Source organism: Cibotium barometz, chromosome 13 (assembly GCF_041138505.1).
Source record: "Cibotium barometz isolate CiBa-2024 chromosome 13, ASM4113850v1, whole genome shotgun sequence".
Taxonomy (NCBI): Eukaryota; Viridiplantae; Streptophyta; class Polypodiopsida; order Cyatheales; family Cibotiaceae; genus Cibotium; species Cibotium barometz.
The window spans coordinates 25,838,002-25,853,530 of NC_141058.1; the positions used below are offsets into that span (position 1 = coordinate 25,838,002).

Consider the following 15,529-nt stretch of genomic DNA (forward strand, 5'->3'; position numbering starts at 1 on the left):
GGGCTCACATGGGACCAGTTTACCATCCCAGGTCCTGCACCTTCTGTACAAATATGTCTACGTGGCATCCAAGTGCGGGATGCACGTGACACGGAGCTCGAAGTGAAGGCAAACCATGAGCGACAGACCCAAGAAGACTTCAGACCAGTTCCAACAACAGACACTTCGGACTCTGGTAACTTCTTTCCACTCCACCTTCTCAATCCTCCACAACCCCAGCCATAGCCTCGACAACAGTTATCCATGCCTCACCGAACTTCACCAAGTACGACGGCAAGTGCAACCATTCGGTTGTCACTTGGTGGCAACATTGGTCCTAGTTTGTTGCCCATTTTCCTCTTTCAAAAATCACAGAAACCCAAGACGAAGTCCATCTGGCAGCTCCACCCCACGGGTGATGCAGTTACTTGGTGGCAACATTGGTCCCGTTTCCACACAAATTCCTACACGGGCTTACCGGACTATGATTGGAACATTTTTGTGTCAGATTTGAAGACCAAGCTTCTACCTCCACAGTACACATGACAAATCTTGAAGATGAGTTCTACAAACTCACCCAGAACGGTTCCCGTATGCTTACCTACTCCAACAAGGTGATCACATCAACTCAACAGTTGGGAAATCCGAGAAGGAGAAGCTCAAGGAGTTCATTCGGGGATTGGATCCAAACATTCGGTTTTCCCCGTTCGAAATTTTGAACCTCAGACGTATGACAGGGCTTTGACTCTTGCACAAAAACATGAGATGATGCTCAATGGAGGCAAGCCCAAGACCCTTCCAATCACCCCCAAACCTCAACAGCAGACGCAGACCAACCAGCAGAACCAAGCGTCTATCCAGCAAGCAGGTAAGGGGGCAAAGAAGAAGAGCCAGAATAGCTCTGGGAAGGAGCAACAAGATGGACCTAAGAAGACCCGTGAAGAAAACATCCAGGAGGGCCTTACTGAAGGATTCCTACAATCAGATGAGAAGGAACGGTACTTCAAAGAGAACCGTTATTTTGTTTGCCACCACACAGGACATGCCAAGAAAGATTGTACCAAATGGCAAGCGAAAAAGAGCAAACAACCAGCCTCTACAATGACTACCCGCCACATCTGTACCACCCCCTCCACCCCCACCCTCAACCACCAATGTTGTTCAGCGTTTGCCCGCTTTGAATGCGGTACCCGTAGTAGTATTCGATGATAAGAAAGAGGGCGGAGCTGAGGAGCATGTTAGAAGTCATCTCCTGTCTAGATTTATACACCAGGGCCTTTGTTGTGGGTGTGCCCGCCCTTATGAGGTGTTTTCCCATTTTTCCCCACTCTCCGTATTTTTCCCCTATTTTTCCCATTTTTTCTGAGGCTTGGGAGGGCTGCCAGAGGGTGCCAAGAGCAATACAGTGCTGGCCGACTGGGTGTTTATCAGTCGTGGGCACTCTTGCTGCTGGCCGACTGGTTTTGATCAGTTTTGGGCACCAGATTGCTGGCCGACTGCATTTATGCAGTCGTGGACCTTTTTATCAGTCGTGGGCTTTTCTTTATGCTGGCCGACTGCCCTCTAGGGAGGTATATATAGGTCCTCAGCCCCCATACCTCATTTGTATCATTCCTCGGGATCTTCTTGTGTATATAGAGCAGAGTTACACGCCTACATCTGTCTCTCTCTTGTGCTGTTTTTCTGCCTGCGTTTTTGCTCTTGTGTTCCCAGATTCGGTCATCATCTCCGCTGCGTATTCTGACATGGTATCAGAGCCCTAGGCTCTAGATAGGTCTTGGGATTTGTGTGAGCAATAGGGGGACTGTTTCGTGGCTGATTGGTGGACTGTTTTGGGCTGATCGGGAAGAGAAGGTGCAAGAGGAAGGCGGGCTGATTTGCTGGACAGCCACTTGCAGGTTTTAGTTCTTCTTTGTTCGCACCCACCCACCCTTTTCAGAGTACATCCCCGCTATGGCAGATCTGTTTGAGATGGCCGAGAGACATGTGAAGATCCCGACACTCCCCACGTTCCCGGTGGACCGTCAGTTGGATGGGAGCAACTACGGCATATGGAAGGTGATGATGGAATCCGTTCTGGAGTCCTACGATCTCGCCGATTTCGTCGTTGTAGGTATTCCACGACCGGAAGTAGAGGAAGGGGAGTTACCGTCGATCCGAAAGGACTAGGAGGCCCAGACACAGATGTGGGATCGTGTCAACGCCAGGGTCCGTTCGTTTATTTTCCTCAACTGCACACCACAGTTAATCAATCATGTAAAGCACATGACGCTGGCCAGAGGTATATGGCAGCATTTGGCCTCACTTTACAATAGGGTATCGCCCATGAAGAGGATTTCCTTGGAAGTACAAATGCGGGTTATGAGCCCTGCAAAGTCGTCGACGATGCCGGAGCATATTAACAAGCTGCAGGCTCTTCAGCAGGAAGTTCTTCAGGCTCGGAAGGAGATATCGTCAGAGGACATGGCCATCACGTTGCTATCACATTTGCCCTCTTCGTACTCAGCATTTTACTCCTCGTTGATTACCAGTGGCAGGCTCAACACCATCACGTGGGAGGAGCTTGTGCCCATGGTCTTGGACCAGGAGGAACAATTCACGAACCCTCCTCAGGGTGGAGGTTCGGAGGCCTTTACTGGCCAACGGTCGAAAGGCCGTAACTCGGACAAAGGGAAGGCTTCATCGGAGAAGTCTTCTGAGAAGAAGTCCGACGCTGACCGCGAGAAACTGAAGGCAGAGAGGACCTGTAATGATTGTGGCGAGAAAGGCCACTATTGGAGGCAGTGTCCCAAGCGGAAGACCAAGAAGGGTGAAGGCTCCTCAGGAGCAATCATGAAGACTCCGGCTTTTGTGCACCTGGAGGTGATGGACACCGATGCTTCATTTTCTTCAGGCAGGGAGGAGATTGGAGGACTGTCCGCAACGGATACTCGGGTTTGGATTCTCGATAGTGGTGCTTCCAGGCACATGACTCCTTTCCGTTCCGGTTTACAGGATCTCTGCAGGCTTTCTGGTCATATTCTTACTGGGGATACGTCCACTATCCCAGTTCACAGTGAGGACAGGATGGAGATAGTTCCCGATGGCAGAGGGGGGAAGCGTTCCTCCCAGGTGTTGTATGTTTCCGGCACTTGGTTTTCATCTGTTGTCAGTGCATCAGGTTTGCAAGACTGGCGTACGGGTGGAGTTTGATGAGCATTTTGTTTCTCTCCGGGACAAAGCAACAGGCCAAGTGGTTTGGGAAGGTGGAGTGGAGAATGGAGTTTACAGGCTTTCTGCACTCTCTCTCCCAGGTCCTTAGGATTGTGATGAGTGGCAGTCTAGTAATGGCTACTCAAGTGTGGATACGCTGCAGGTACAGGCTTTCCGAGACCAGATGGTGGATAGCTTACCAGTAGATGGCAGCAGTTGGCAGGAACTTTCCAGTACTGATGTTGGTAGTTCTTGTGTTCGTAAGTCAAAGGAAGCTGAACAGGTCACTTATGCTCTGATGTCTCGTCGTGTTCGGGGACATAGAACCTCCAGTAGTTGAGGATGTTCTTTCCACGGGGACCTTTCGGAAAGCTAGGCAGGTGGCAGGTGCTTACTTGCAGAAGGAGGTGGTTTCTCCAGGCTTTGTGGTTCCGGATTCAGAGGGGGTGGTTGACAGGTTTCATCAGGTTTCCAGGACTTATTTGTGCACCGTAACAGGTGTTGATCCTTGTGAGCAGTGTGATGTCTCTATGACTCAGAAGCTGTATGGTTCATTGATCTGGTTGATGGACACCAGATTGGACGGGAGCTTCCTGATGAGGCGGTTGAGCTCATGGTTGCAGATGTCTCTTTGGGAGGCAGGATAGCGTTTCCTGTGGTTTCTGTGACATGCGAAGGATCATGGACTCTTGTACACAGGAGGGGGATTGTTGGATGGAGTCCGACTCCACGGTTGGAGTGACTCGGTTTGGGGAGGAGATCCGGACACGAGGGGATCTACTTATGGCGCAGGAGCAGTTTTACGGAGCAGGAGGAGGTTACATTGCAGGTTTGGGCTTCCACTGGAGGAACCCATGGTCATCCCGAGGCACTTTGTTCGTGAACAGATCGTTGCTGATGACATCTTGCTGGAGTTCTGTTCGACGGAGGACAGTACGGTGGACCTCTTCACGAAGTCGCTCTCTCAGGATTTGCTCAGGCGGCACCCCAGCTCCCAGTGGTTAGTTACACAGCCAGGAGCTGAGAGGGGGTGGTAGAAGTCATCTCCTGTCTAGATTTATACACCATGGCCTTTGTTGTGGGTGTGCCCGCCCTTATGAGGTGTTTTTCCATTTTTCCCCACTCTCCGTATTTTTCCCCTATTTTTCCCATTTTTTCTGAGGCTTGGGAGGGCTGCCAGAGGGTGCCAAGAGCAGTACAGTGCTGGCCGACTGGGTGTTTATCAGTCGTGGGCACTCTTGCTGCTGGCCGACTGGTTTTGATCAGTTTTGGGCACCAGATTGCTGGCCGACTGCATTTATGCAGTCGTGGACCTTTTTATCAGTCGTGGGCTTTTCTTTATGCTGGCCGACTGCCCTCTAGGGAGGTATATATAGGTCCTCAGCCCCCATACCTCATTTGTATCATTCCTCGGGATCTTCTTGTGTATATAGAGCAGAGTTACACGCCTACATCTGTCTCTCTCTTGTGCTGTTTTTCTGCCTGCGTTTTTGCTCTTGTGTTCCCAAATTTGGTCATCATCTCCGCTGCGTATTCTGACAGAGCATCAGAAAGGTCTTATCAGAGCTTATGGCACATCGAAGGGGCAACAGTTTGTTGTCCTCTTCGACATGGGTAGTTCAAAAGATGCCATCTCTCTGCAGTTGGCGACCAAGATGAAATGTGCCCTTGTGCCGTATCATTTGGACGTGGCCGGGTTCACTCCCAACCTACGTACTCATATTTCTCACAAAGCTCAACAATTTGCCTTCACAGTTCAGAAGGCCCAGTTTCAGAGGGACTTCATTCTCTCCCCCCTCTCGGGTGCAACATGATCCTTGGAATCAATGGTTCTGCCAGTATGCGCTCATTCCTGATTGGAGGCAGGACACCATCACAACGTCGAAGGTTTGCCTGAGCCTACTATCATTCGCCGCGGATCGGAGCATTCAAGGTATTCCACTTATTTCCCACCTTCAAGCCAATAGAGCTATAAGAAAGGGAGCTGAGTGTGCGATGATCTATGTCCGCCGCCCACGGCAGATAGCGAGATCCACCGTGACTCCATTAGAACCCCAGATGACCGGCCTCCTCCAGCAGTTGTTGCAAGGGGATGATCTTCCACCAAGACCCCCACCCTCTCGTCCTGAAGACCATCGTATCGAATTGGTACCTAGAGCTGAGCCACCCAGTAATTTTCGTATTGTCTTTCCAAGGCGTTGGAAGCTGAGTTGGACACACAACTTGCACAGTTGCTGAGGTCTGGCTTCATCAGGCCTTCGTCCTCTCCATTTGCTACACCGATTCTATTTGTGCAGAAGAAGGATAAGACCGCACGTCTCTGTGTGGATTACCGAGCCTTGAACAAGTTGACAATCAAGAATAAGTTTCCCATGCCAAGGATAGAGTACATCCTTGAAAGTTTCAACGGTGCTCAATACTTCACGAAGATCGACCTCGAAAGTGGCTATGATCAAGTCAGGATTTTCGAGGCCGATATCCCAACGACTGCCTTTTGAACAAAACGAGGGCATTATGAGTTTGTGGTCATGCCGTTTGGTTTGACCAATGCACCGGCGACATTCAGCAAGATGATGTCAAGAGTCTTCGCCATACTCATCGGTATATGTCTTTTCTTTTTTTTGGATGACATTCTTAATTTTTCTGCCACCACTGCAGAGCAGCATGTGAAAGATGTGTAGAAGGTCTTGCAGCTTTTGCAAGACAACGAACTCTACATTAATGCAAAGAAGAGCATATTAGAGTTCAAGAAGTCCAGTACCTAGGCTATGTGATTGTTCCAATGGAATTCGCCTGGATCCTGGAAAAGATAAAGGCAATCCTCGATTGGGACGTTCCAAAGACAGCCCAAGAGATACATTCCTTCGTGGGCTTCTGCCAAGCATATAGCTTGCATATGGATCGGTTTTAGCACCATTGATAGACTTGCTCAAGGGAGTGAAGACTAGAAGACAAAAAGTTTCAGTCTCACAAGCAAGGCTTTAGAGGCTTTCTTTGCTTTGCAAAAGGCAGCTTCCGAAGCACCAGTTCTTAAACTCGCATCATGGGATGACCCTTGAGGTAATCATCGATGCCAATAATCTCGCCATAGGAGCAATTTTGCAACAAGAAGGCAGACAATGGCATATTACAACAGAAAGTTGAATGATGCAAATATATATATATATATATATATATATGATGTATATGACAAAGCGTTGCTAGAGGTTATCACAGCCTCGAAGCAGTGGAAACCTTTTCTTTATGGAAGGGAATTTACTATGAAGACAGATCACCAAGCCTTAAAGTGGTTACAAACTATGCCAAGTGCCCAGTGGAGCAATAAACAGCACCAGTGGAGTCAGTTGTTCCAACAATTTGGAGGAATGATTGAGTATGTACCGGGTAAGAACAACCCCGTCGCAGACGCTCTGAATTGCAAAAGTAGTATTCAGACTATACATGTCACGTGCACGCTCGTGCCATGGCTAATCTTCAGCATGAACTGGCTTAATCCTTGATTAGTGTAGCAGATAAGATAAGCATTTAGGTCAACATCAGTACAACAAGGCTTCCGCGCATGCAACATTGGTATCAGAGCATTCAGGCTCAGCCCACTAAGCTATGTCCCAAGGGAGGTGCACAGTTCTAGCAGAAACGATGCAATAGGGTAGCAGATGGAGTGGTCTGCAAAACAGGCGAAGCCAGAGGAAGCATCCCCTGAGGGTAGGTACGCAAACCCAATACCTCGTTAAGCCCTCAGATCATTTCCGAAGGCCTAGCAACAAGCATGATCAGTTTCAGTAGGTGACCCGACGCTGTGTCAAGGATAAGGGAAAAGCAAGCATGGGGACAACAGTGAACAAATGCTCAATACTTCATCGAAGACTTGGAAGTGGAGATCAAGAGTGAAGGTGTTCAAACCAAAAATATTAGTCAATTAAAGTCAAAGTCAGCAGAAGTCAAAGTCAGTAAGCAGTAGCAGTTCAAGGTCAAGTCTAGGGAGGAAGGATGACAAAGTCTCCACCCCATCATCAAGTTTAGCCGAAGGGAATGTCACGTGCACATCGCTTATCTTCAGCATGAACTGGCTTAATCCTTGATTAGTGCAGCAAATAAGATAAGCGTTTAGGTCAACATCATTAGAGCAAAAGCATTAACATCAGCATCAAAGTCATCATCATCAGGAGCACTTGGGCATTGTCGGTAGCATGTGGACACCTCCTATCATCAGTCGGCCAACATCAGAAGGCAGCTAGGACCAGTTGGCCAGCATTTTATGGAGATCCAGCATTTATTCCCAACCGCCTAGCATTATATGTTCCTCACCTAGCATTATATGTTACCCGACTAGCATTACATGTTACCCGACTAGCATTCTATGTTATTTTTAGCATTTTGGTGACTGATTCAGCAGGCTGACAGCTGTATAGCTGGCCAACTACTATCCTACACCCATCTATAAGTAAAACTCATAATTTAGCCAAAGGACGGGTCATTAGTAGAGCTTTCATACATCTAGTTATCTGTTGTTTCTGCTGGTAGCTCTACCTTCACCTGGGCTCCTCCCGTTGGACCTAAAGGTACCTTCTCTTCAGCGTTTTTCCTCATATGAGGTGTGGACACTGCTTGGCCTGAATTTTCAGGTTTGTAGCCCTTGTTTGGCTGCGTTTTCTTCTACAGTGGACACAAATCACTTGCAAAGGGGGTTTTGTGTGCATTGTGGCTTTGGAGGCAGTTTGGTACTTGAGGAGGGCACTGAATTTCTGATTTCAATCAGCGTTTTGCTGATTTTGGAGCATCTATACCTGTGTTTTGTTCCTGGCCTACAAAGTTACCCAGTTTCTTCATATTCCTTGCCTTCTGTTGGTGGTGGAGTGCTGTTTTTTTGCTAGATAGCAGTTTTTGGTTGTGTTTTGCTTCCCATAGGAGTTTTCTACACTCAAAGGGGGCCCATCTCCAGCTACTTCACTTGAGGATCAGTTTCGGGAGCTGTTTGTATCTGCAGAGACTTTCTTTTGCGATAGGCGTTTACAAATTTTTGGAGGAGAGTAGTGATCTTTTCAGAGATCCTAAGCAAAGTTTATTTTGTCCGAGCCTGTGTTCTTTGTAGTGTGTGCAGAGAAAGGAGGGTGTTTTGCCTGCGAGGTGTGATCCTTTCACATGGATCACTTGTTTGTTGCTGATTCTTGGGATCTAATTCTACTTATGGAACAATCTTCTGCTCTCACTGATGCTCTTGAGGACTTTGTTACCACTGCAGTTTATATTCCTGCTTCCTTTCCTCATTGTGAGGAGTCTACCTCTGCCTCTCTTTGTGATGGTTATGAGGATGCCCCTCCCTCTGCCAATTTGATGCAATGTGCAGGTTTGTTGTTTTGGAGGATGGACTTTTGGACCCGGTGGGATGCTTTGGATCTGTGGTTGCTAACCGTGCCTGGGGACAGTGGTACTTCCAGAGTTTTTTGGCTTTAGATCAAAATCAGGTTGGGCTTGTATCAGTCTGACGATATTTTTTTTCAGAGGGAGATGTGGAGTCCTTTCATTTGGCGATGCCCACCTCAGTGGAGTGTGCTTATGTACAGCATTGGGCAACTCATGGTACAAAATTTGGGCAAATGAACCCCATCTTTTCTACAGAGTCTTTACATCTTGCGATGCCAACATTTTCAAAGGATGCTTTTGTAAAACATTTGGCTACTCTTGGTACAGAGTTGGAGTAGATTGACTCTATTTCTTTTGAGGATTCCATTGAGGAGCAGTTTGCTTCTCCCATGATTGATTATCTACAGGATTTGATCTTGGTTGATTTTGAGGTTTTTCATACCTTCTCCAGGCTAAAAACACGACATTCGACTTCGGGGAGTGTTCTTACACTTGGGTTTGGAACCATTATTTGGAGCAGCACGTCGCAACCTTCATGATTATTTTCTTCCAGAGGAGCGGTGTACCTGGCAGCTTGTTCTATTGCTTTTGTAGTTGAGTTGCTGAGGAGATTGCTTGTGGAGCTTTCTTGGTACCTGTGTCTGCAGTCTTTTATCTTTGATCAAGGACGGCGTCTCTGGCTTCTTGGAGTTCACTCAACATCCGGTGCTGAAAGGGGGTGTCATCTCCTCGTTGCTGGCTTCCTGTTTGGTGTCCTATTTTAGTCTCTAGGACTAACCATGTTAGCTAGAGGGACTGGTCAACCTTCACTTATTTTACCTATATTTTATCTCCATTTTATGGAGTCTTGGGCACTTTTTATCCTAGTCGTAGAGGTTTTTTCCCTAGTCGTGAGCTAGTCGGTTACCTACTTCTGGGCATATATATAGCCGGCATACCCTCACTCCTTTTTCATTGCTTAGCATTATTTGCTACAGTCCCTCACATACGAGGCCTTCTCCCCTCTTGCTCGGGACATGTATTCCTTTGGATGATGATATTGAGAGCAAGTTCTCACCTGTGTTTCCTCTCCATCTCTCTCTCTCACTCTCTCTCTCTCCTGTATTTCCACTTTCCCTTCTTCCACTGCACATTCTATCACAAAAGGGCATCTCGGAATTTTTTCTTCAAATTTACTAATCACTGCTTCCCAGTGAGAAATGTGCCAATTGCCATAAGCTGTAGTTTTGATGAAAGCACGCATGCTTACAAGCATTATGGCCCACGGCTGCCGAAGTTGAAAGAAAGTGGGAATCATGGTGGATTTTCTTGCCAAAAGATGATAATGCAGATCGAGTATATTTAATCTACCATGCATTTTAGGAGTGCAAACCAAAGATCTTCTCTGTTTCAACTCTTTACTTGGCGATTGGAGGCGTCTGTTTGCAAAATGCAATTGTCCCAAGCCTGACGCTCAACATGTAACATATGAGAAAAGCCAGCTGTATTATCCTCCCTTCGTGGAGAGTTATTGAAATCTCCACAAACAAAAGCATTTAATAACCAAGGATAGGAATTTAAGAAATTCCAAATCCTTTGCCACTCATCGGAAGACCTTGCAAACAGACTCATCGTATGTACATAACCCCATAAACATCTCCATTTATGAGGATTGCAAATACCCTGTACTTGGTATACCTATATACCTACATACATACACATATACATGCACACATAAACATTTTTTCATGCATTAAATGCCCATCAAGTTCAAATTCATCAAAAATATATATATGGCGTATACACGCATATATATTACCTGAGCACACATATATAAAGAGAGAAAGAGATACAGACAGTGTCACAAATGAATCTTCAGTTTTAAAAAACTGCACCATTGTCTCTTCCCCCCACCCCCCACCAAACAAAAAAAAAAAAGAATTCTCCGAATTCTCCTAAACAAAGAAAAAAAAATCAGGTACGAATGTGCGAAAGAAGAGGGGGAAAAACGGGATTTATGGAGTCAAAATGATCCCAAATGTTATTGAAAATAAACAAACCCAAAAGTATGATTTTGCATAGCTACGCGTTCATGAATACAAAGTTCAAACATGCGTAGACATGATGGAAACGATGGCACCTGCGCTTGGTGAGTGTCGGAGGGCAGTCCAGAAGGCCTGCTGAAGGAGTCTTCACGCAGTAATGTCTTGTGAGTTTTGTCCGGCCAAAACACGAGTAGTGTGGTGGCGGGAAACACAGACTTTCTGTGTAGAATGCTACGGCATCATGGGAAAGAAGCATCTCCATCTCTCTCTCTCTCTCTCTCTCTCTCTCTCTCTAATGTGATTGGTTATTCACCCAATTAACCAGCACATTTAAGCTAAGCCAATCGATATATGCAGCACATTATGCATTATGTATATGTATATGGATATATGCATATTTGCTTCATCATCATACAAATGAGAGTGCATTCACATGTTCTCATAAATGGGCGGGCAATCAAATGTGTATGATGATCATCATCATCATTATACAGATGGGCAACAATCCGGAGTGCATTCACATGTTCTCTTGAATGGGCGAGCATCAAATGCATGAACATGCAATATTGCCCATCCAAAGCTCCGCCCGTTGAGTTCTCTACTATCAACACTTTTTTGTGCAAAGTGAACCCTCCCTAAACCCCTACACCCCTCACCATGCTCTAAGGAGATTTACAAGCCAGGAAATGCTACTCAACACAAAGGATTAGAAAACTTGGATCCATCTTCCACAAAAAAGAAAAATAGGAGTAGGGAATCACAAAGAAAAATAGGATGAGGGCATCACAAAGCAACAAGCATGCTAGTTCACATGTACAACATAAACCTTCACAATATTATATAATATCTGTTGGAATATATCATCTCCAGCGGTCTACATCACCTTTTTTTCATGCTTGTACTGGTCATTTTATGAGACCCTGCATTGGCATATTTAGCAAATATTATTTAGGCATTTTCTACCATTTTTTAGGCATTTTATAGCATTTTATCCTATTGGACAACTGTCGACCTGCTCTACAACTATGGCCGACCAGCTCTCTGGAGGGATATATAAGGGTTGTCACCCTTCCCCTCACTTTCATCTCATTCTTGCATATCTACTAGAGGTCATTGGCCAATATTGATGAAATTATGAAACCCTAATCAAAGGCTATGGAAGCTAATCTAATCCTATGGAGGATGAAGCCTATTTAACAACATAATGAAAATCCTAATGACTTAATCAGGCTTGACTCAAGCACAATTAGGTTACGAGATGGAAATGTATACTCATAGAGAGGCTTGAGAACTGCTTGTGTTCATTGCTTGGAAATGAACCTTTTAACATGAGGGTACACCTATTACAAATATGCTCATGTGGGATAATGCCCAAGTGTGATCCCAAGTGTGATCCCAAGTGTGATGTGGCTGGATGCTCATGATCCTAGTCCTCTACTCATACCTCGCCCTTAATGGCACGACAAATTTCAACACCCCCCCTTGGTGCCATGATGTATAGGCTACTGCAAGGTGGTTGGATGTGAATTATAAAAGATCCAACACCCCCCCTAGGTGCATAAATTTCTACTCTCAGGTGGTCAGGTGGTCAGGTGTGATTTTTTAAAATACACAATACAAAGGACTAGGTCTACTTATCAGTGAACTTTTACAATAATGGGCTAAGGTGGTGAGGCTTGTCGATGTAGCTTTGGTTTAGAAGAGATGCTCGTCAGAGACCACCTCTTTTCTTGATGAAGCCTCCACATAGTTTGCCTCCTTGTTCTTCAGTTTACATTCTTCTTCCTTGTGCCCGAGCTTGTTGCAATGTCCACATTTAGGCTTGTGCTTGAGCCTGCATTCACTTTTAAAGTGCCCTTTCCTTCTACAGTGGTAGCATTCTTTTATGCCCGAGCTTGTTGCAATGTCCACATTTAGGCTTGTGCTTGAGCCTGCATTCACTTTTAAAGTGCCCTTTCCTTCTACAGTGGTAGCATTCTTTTATGCCCTTTTTGGTGTAAAAAGCTTATTCCCTTGATGAACTTTGTATTCCATTGTTCTCTTCTTCAATTAGTATGAAATATAACCCTCAAATGTTGGTAGCATTCTTTTATGCCCTTGATGAACTTTGTATTCCATTGTTCTCTTCTTCAATTAGTATGAAATATAACCCTCAAATGTTGGTAGCATTCTTTTATGCCCTTGTTGGTGTAGAAAGCTTGTTCCCTTGATGAACTTTGTATTCCATTGTTCTCTTGTTCAAGTGCTGATGAAATACAACCCTCAAATGTTGGTTCAAGTAAATTCTTTAGAGTGGTTACTAGTGCACCATATTCCTCTGCCATGCTTTTTATGAGTATGGCAAGTGCATCCTTTTCACCAATTTTTGCATTAATGCCATCTAACTGGGTTATGATACTTTTCACCAATCTTTGCATCAATGCCATCTAGCTGGGTTATGATACTTTTCATTTTGCTTATGAATTGTGCACGAAATTCCATCTTTAAGCCAAAAAAATCTATTTTCAAGTGAATTTATTGCTTTTTGGCCTTGGAACCAAATATTAAATTCAACTCATCCCATGCTTGTTTTGTCATGGTTTTGGAATCAATGTGATGAATAATATTACTGTCCAAGTACAAAATGGCAGTGCCTATTCATCTTTTTCAATCCAATCCCTAGTTGGATTAGTAGGTCCATTTTCTTTAATTAGTTTCCATAGCTTCTTGTGCATGAGAAGATACTTCATTTATGTGGCCCAAGTGTAAAATTCTTCCTAGAGAGCTTCTCAACATTTGTGATACTGCTTGACACCATTGCAAAGGTCTTCTCAGAGTTTGACTCTCGCTAGTGTGTCTAATTGCGTACAAATTTGGCGTTTAAAAAAACTGCTCAAATTATTTCGAGTGTTAACCCAAGTGACAAAATGATGTGATTTTATGCTCAACTAAGACTAATGCAACCCAAGAAGTTTAATTTTAACCTTCAGTTAAACCAATTTCTACTTATGACCATCTTAATTTCTACTAATGACCAATTTCTACTAATGACCATCTTAATTATAATGAGTAGTGCTATAAATAGTGATTAATATCAATTGATTTTGGAGGATCAAATTGAGCATGTATAAGGTAGATTTGATGGGGTTTTGGCACACCTATATTACCCTTGGTTGAGCATGTATAAGGTAGATTTGATGGGGGTTTTGGCACACCTATATTACCCTTGGTTGAGAGAGAGTCCCCAAGCCGAGAAACTCCTTCAATGGCACCTTAAATTGGCGCAAATGGGTGACTTAACTCGGCTAGTTTTTTGCAGAGTTTGGCTCAACCCTTGGTTGATTTGAGCTCAGCTTTGATATGTAGGTAGCTTAAGCTATGGCTAACCTTGCCCTAAGAAGGATTAAGCTATGGCTAACCTTTCCCTAAGAAGGATTAAGCTAATTATGATGCTACACAGAGAATGGAGCAAATGTTCAGTTGCTTGGCAAACGACGATTTCTGGTTGTAGTGTGCAAATATGGCGAACTCCCTTCATAAGATGAGGCACCTAGGTGTGGGAAAGATCTTCCAAAATTTTAAGAGGCAATGGTGGCCTGTGGAGTGAGAATTGAGCCTCACAAATTTTAAGAGGCAATGGTGGCCTATGGAGTGAGAATTGAGCCTCACAAATTTGAGCCACAAGGGGGATGAGAGAATAAGATTAAGATAAGTGAATGATTAGTGACTTAAACACATTAATGAGTTGAGGTAAACTAAATAGAGTGATTAGAAGAAGCCCAAGGGAGAGAGGGAGGCTCTGATACCATGATGAAATTATGAAACTCTAATCAAAGGCTATGCAAGATAACCCTAATCAAAGGCTATGCAAGATAACCCTAATCAACGGCTATGCAAGATAACTCTAATCACACTAATTAAGTTAATATAATCCTATGGAGGATGAAGCCTAATTAACAACATAATGAAAATCCTAATGACTTAATCCCAGGGGATTCACTCTTTGAAAACTAATGATTTCACGTGAGTGTACAAGAGGGGTTTTTTGAAATGAGGCATAAGCTTATAAGGGAGGGGTAAGGCCATGTATTTAGGTGAATCCTAAATCTTAAATTTAAGTTAGGGGGAGGGGGCCTTGGTAGTGCTTACTTTCACGGTGCATATATGGTAATGATCTAATGATATCAAGAAATGATCACAACATGCTTCAATAATGATTCAAGTAGGTTGTGTGGTGACTTACAATGATGATTTGCTAGTACTTAACATCTATTTCTTGGTAGCATGCATGAAGTACTTATGTTTGCTTAATAAGGTTCAAAGTACTTATGTTATCTTAATAAGGTTCAAAGTAATATACTTTAATATAAGGAGAGGGGGTGTGTAAATGCTAGAGAAAAAACATAGATATAAGGAAGGGGGTGACATAGTCATTTTTAAAGGTATCCTTATAAGCTTAAATAGGGGGGTGTTATCATCTTATGAGAATCATATATAGGGGGTTTTCTTGAGGTATGCACGCAGGTGATGTCCCTCTTTGTTGTTGCGAGTGAATCCCTTGGGATTGACATATGCAACTAGACTTAGTGAAGGGGGATGAAGCCCACGGTTGTGTCAGTAAATCATGGTTGCTTCTAATTCCTTGACCCACCAAAATTGCTATCCATTAAAGAAACATTAGGAAAGAATGTGTTGATCTTGGAAAGGTTCAACAAATGATAGATGAAATTGCTCTCATCAAATCACACGCATCCATGCAGTTTTATTCAAAGCTCCATTAGATATTGAAAGAAAGAGCATTACATGTTGTAGGGGCCAAAAGCACAAACTGTAGAAGGGTGGAAACAATTGATTATTGTCGAAAATGAGCACGAGGGAAGCCCGTAGGTGCTTACAAGCATAAGAGATTGTTGCTACAGCCAATGACCTCTAGAAGATATGCAAGAATGAGATCAAAAGTGAGGAGAAAGGTGAGAACCCTTATATATCCC

The 15,529-nt window shown here is 44.3% G+C and overlaps 1 protein-coding gene across 2 annotated transcripts in view; it reads right to left on the reverse strand.

Annotated features, from left to right (window-relative positions):
- The window catches only part of LOC147632537 (octanoyltransferase LIP2p2, chloroplastic-like), a 38,900-nt gene extending 27,946 nt beyond the window's left edge, over positions 1-10,954 (reverse strand). Inside the window, exon 1 of one of the 2 annotated variants that reach the window (XM_086807307.1) lies at positions 10,655-10,954. In XM_086807307.1, coding sequence (XP_086663433.1) covers positions 10,655-10,821 — 167 coding nt within the window. In that variant the 5' untranslated portion in view covers positions 10,822-10,954. The remainder of the gene's footprint in view (positions 1-10,654) is intronic. The other variant, XM_086807309.1, reaches the window with a different exon arrangement.
- Positions 10,955-15,529: the final 4,575 nt, after the last annotated feature.